The 4,007-nt window shown below is 70.1% G+C and overlaps 1 protein-coding gene across 2 annotated transcripts in view; it reads right to left on the bottom strand.

The window, feature by feature from the left end:
* Positions 1–2,371: 2,371 nt before the first annotated feature.
* H696_04705 overlaps positions 2,372–4,007 on the bottom strand; it is a 2,642-nt gene continuing 1,006 nt past the window's right edge. For both annotated transcript variants that reach the window (XM_009498568.1, XM_009498567.1), the window contains 3 exons: positions 3,394–3,836; positions 2,969–3,239; positions 2,372–2,817 (listed from right to left, as the gene is read on the bottom strand). In XM_009498568.1, the coding sequence (XP_009496843.1) occupies positions 3,212–3,239; positions 3,394–3,836 (471 nt within the window). In that variant the 3' untranslated portion in view covers positions 2,372–2,817; positions 2,969–3,211. The remainder of the gene's footprint in view (positions 2,818–2,968; positions 3,240–3,393; positions 3,837–4,007) is intronic.

The following is a 4,007-nucleotide window of genomic DNA, read 5'->3' as shown; positions in this document are numbered from 1 at the left end:
GATCTGCCAGTGTGGGGGAGGGCCGGGGCATACGGGGATACACGGGAGGGGCCGAAGCAGGGGACCGATCGTGACCCGGGTATCGGCGAGGGACAATTAAGCGCTAGGGGGCACGCACGGAGAAAGCACGGCATCCTGGTGCGAGCGATCATCCCCTGGCGTGGCCAGGAAGACGGAGGGGTGCTGGGGGGGGGGGGGGGGGATGGAGCTTGCGGCCCGGTGGGCGGGGGGCATCGGGCCAAGCGGTGCCGGACCGGGGCCTGGCTACCGAGTCTGGGCGAATAGAAGACCACGCCCAGATCGACCGGGCCCCCGGAATGTGGCCCCTTTGGGCTGGCTGGCAGGGGGCTTTTTTTCTTCCCCGGTGGCCGTGTGCGGGCGTGTCCCCGTACTTCGTAAGCATTCTCCGGGCCCAGTGTGTACCGCGGCGTGGCGGCGGGAACGGCCGCGGGCGGGCTCCCGCCGTACCCCAGGCCTTCCGGGGAAAGTGGCCACCGGGCCCCCTGGATGCGGACGGGGTCGATCGTTCCCCAAGCCCCCCCCTGGCTGGGCGGAGGCCACGGCCGGAGCCTAGGCTCCCACGCCTGGGGGTGTGGGTGGGAATCATCTGTGAGGTGTGCGCGCCCCACACGTTCGCGCCAGGGAGCTTCCCCCTGCACGAGGGCCGCCCTAGGCCCGTCGCGGCAGGCGCACGCGCGCGCACTAGTCACTTGCGCAAGGGCCCGCAGGCGCCAATGGCCCCCCCCCCCCCCCCGCCAGCACCGGCGCCGACCGCCATGGCCCCTGGGTCGATCAGGCTTGTTGCGATCCGCCGCCCGGGGGGAGGAAGGCCAGGACAATTCAAAATCCACGGCGCCATGTACGCGCCCCGCCCGAGCGCAATGTCAAAAATCGCCCCCCCCCCCGGCCCCGGCCCCGGCCCCGGCCCCGGCCCCGCGCCTGGGCTGTCTGCCTTGCCCTGATGTCAAGCCCGCCGCGCTCCAGCCGGCCAAAAAGGGCCGCGAGATGGGCTCCACTCCGATGGGCCCCGAGTCCTCTGTCGTTCGGGGGCGGCGAGGAAGGGCCAACTCAGACTCCAGGCAAAAGAGCCAAGGAGCCGGCCACACCGCCGGCAGGCTAGATCGCTGGCCCCCCTCCCCCCGCGAACGGGCCCATGGTCCAAAGAAGTCCTGTCCGCCGGCATGCATGCCGATCGAGAGGGTCCCGAACGATGGTGGGTGCGGCGGCCCCCCGGGTCCAGATCGACTCGTCCCTGCCTTGCTCATGCCTCTCCCGCCGCCGCCGCCGCCGCCACCACCACCACCATTATAACACCAACATCATTGTATAAGGCATCCCCGAGCGGCCTGTGCCTAACATTCGCAAGGCGCCTACCCCCCCCCCCCCCCCCCCCTACGTCGCCTGGAATCACTGCCCTGGGGAACGTAAACACCTCGGCCGGCCCGGAGATTCAGGACCAACCATGGGGCCACGGCCAAGACTCGGGCCCCCCCCCCCCCCCCATCGCCGCACCCATACGCGCGTATCCCAGAGGCAGAGAGGTCTGGCGCCCAGCCTCCGGGGATCCAGGCGGTAGGCAGGGGAGAAATATCCGGCGAGGGAGGGAGAGGCAACGAAACAGAGGGACAGAGAAAGGGGCGGGGGGAGGATGACGGATGTGCCCCGAGGCGTTTGCCACTCTGTGGGGGAGGAGAAACGCGGGCGGATGGGCTGCGGCAAGTTTGATCGTGATCACGCGGACAGGGCGCGCACCTCGGCGGCCACATGAGCATCGGCGCGCGTGTGCGAGCGCCCCTGTTCTCTATTTGCGGGAGGGGAGGAGAGGGGACGGGCGGAGAGAGTCGTGGAGGGGAGACACATGCGCTGCTCCGGTCCCTGCTCTCTATGCCCGGGAGGGCGGGGGGCCGCTGGGGCCGGCCACCGGCGGCGGGCGCCCGGCGGCCGGACGAAAGTGTGGTGGCGCCGAGGCGGCCGGCAGCCCGGGCGGCGGAGGCGGCCGATGGTGCGAGAACGACGTTGGCCGGGTATCTCCTCGCAGGTGGTGGGGAGGGTGGAAGTCCGGGCCGGCGTTGGCCGGGTGCCGAGAGTGGTGATGGTGATGCTGGTGATGGGGATGGCGGTGGGGATGATGCTGGTGGTGGGGATGGAAGGGCTGCGGTGGATGGTGTGGCGGAGGGGGCCCATGGAAGCCCGGCTGCTGGAGATGCGCCGGCGGGGGAGGCAGGTGCGGGAGGCCCCCGGCAGCATTCATGGCCACCGAGGGGAGCAAGGGTGAGGAGGATGGCGAAGAAGTGGGCGGCAGGAGGGGGCTCGGGCCGGCGCCAGAGCCGGCACCCCGGGGAGCCCCAATGCGAGGGTGGAAGTGCACTGGCGGCGGCGGCGGCGGCGGCCCGCCAGGCCGGGCAACCCCACCAACGGCCGGCAAGTCGATCAGCGCCGGGGACAAGGGCGAGGAGGAGTGCGGTGACAGGAGCCCCGGCGAAGAGGACGAGTGCAGCAGCGACCCGCCGGAGGAGGGCAGACCGGCTCCGGGAGGGAGACTCGGACAGGAGGGCGAAGGGGAGATCCCCGGCGGGGGGACAGGCGGCAGGGGACCGCCACCATGGCCTGGCCGGCCGACCGGGCCAAGCATGACATCCAGCTGGTGAGCCACCAGCTCCGGTGAGGGGGTCAGCCCGGGGATCAGCAGCGGCGAGGAGGAGGCCGACACATCGCCATCCGACGACCCGGGTGGAATGGTGTGGGAAAACCGGCAGTTGTGGCCCATGTGGCAGATGTTGTTGCTGAAGTAGAACCGGCAGCTGATGGACTTGAGATCTATCACGGTTGGAGTGCTGGTGTGTGAGTATAGGGACACCCGTGAGGACGGGGGGAGGGGGGGGGGGGGGCACTACGGAAGGCGCGAGAGGAAGGGGGCGGCCAAAGCGAGAGGCATAGGCGATGCGCCGCCAACGCGGGAAGCACGAACCATGGGAGAAGACGCAGTTGTCGCCACGCTTGCAGCTGCCAGACAGGAAGTACCGGCAGGTGTCCATCGGCTTGTCGGGGATGGCATTGTGGGAGAAAGTGCACTCGGTCCCGCGGCCGCACTTGCCCTCCATGAAGTACTTGCACACCACTCGCGGAATGAAGGGCTTCGGCTCGGGGGGCGGGCGATTGGCATTGCGTTGGCGGGCCTGGCCGCCCTTGCTGCTGGAGGATGGGGCCTTTTTCACGTGCTTCGAAGACTCAACCAGTTCCTGGAGCCATGGCGAGGGCGCGCCGGGGGGGGCGGGGGGCGGAGGGAAAGGGACCAGTCGCACGAGGTGAGACGAGGGCGGAGGCGGTGCGGCCGTGGGAGAAGCGTGACAGCGGTCGGCCGAGGCGTGGAGGAGGGAACATCTGCAAACGCACGGCCATGGACATGGTGGATAGGTCGCTGCCGATCGAGCTGTCGGCGAACCAGTCGGACTCGGCGGGGAGGCCCCGGCCCCGGCGGCCAGGGAGGCCGAGGAGCGTGACCGAACTGAGCGTGTGTCCTCCTTGGCCTCGTCGCCGACCAGCGAAAGGCGCCGCTTGCCGATGCCCGGCCGTGCGGCCAGGGACGCGGCATTCGGAGTGGCACCGGCACGGCCACGAGGGAGGCCCGTATGCACATCGACGGGTCCCGCCGTGGGCCTTGAGGTCGATGAGCCGGATGACGGCGCCGGCGGCATTCCAGTGGCGGGGGGCGCATCAGCCGGCAGAGGGCCATCCTTCTTGAGAGATGCGTTGAGGGCATCGGCCTTGGGTGGCGTGGTGGACCTCGTCGTCAGCAGGGGGGAGGACGCCTGCGATGAAGAGGGTGAGGAGCCGGGCTGTGTTTCCGGCCAACAAAACCAGTAAGACGTCAGAGATCGAAGGGGCGGGAGGAGCAGGAGAAGTCAGGCGTGTGCATACGCATGCCCAGCCCTAAGACTCCTGACGGACAGCGGACAGCGGACAGCGGACAGCGGACAGCGGACAGCGGACAGCGGACAGCGGACAGC

This window comes from Fonticula alba (assembly GCF_000388065.1).
Source record: "Fonticula alba strain ATCC 38817 unplaced genomic scaffold supercont2.8, whole genome shotgun sequence".
NCBI classification, from domain to species: Eukaryota; order Rotosphaerida; family Fonticulaceae; genus Fonticula; species Fonticula alba.
This window is presented reverse-complemented; position numbering and strand designations above follow the sequence as displayed.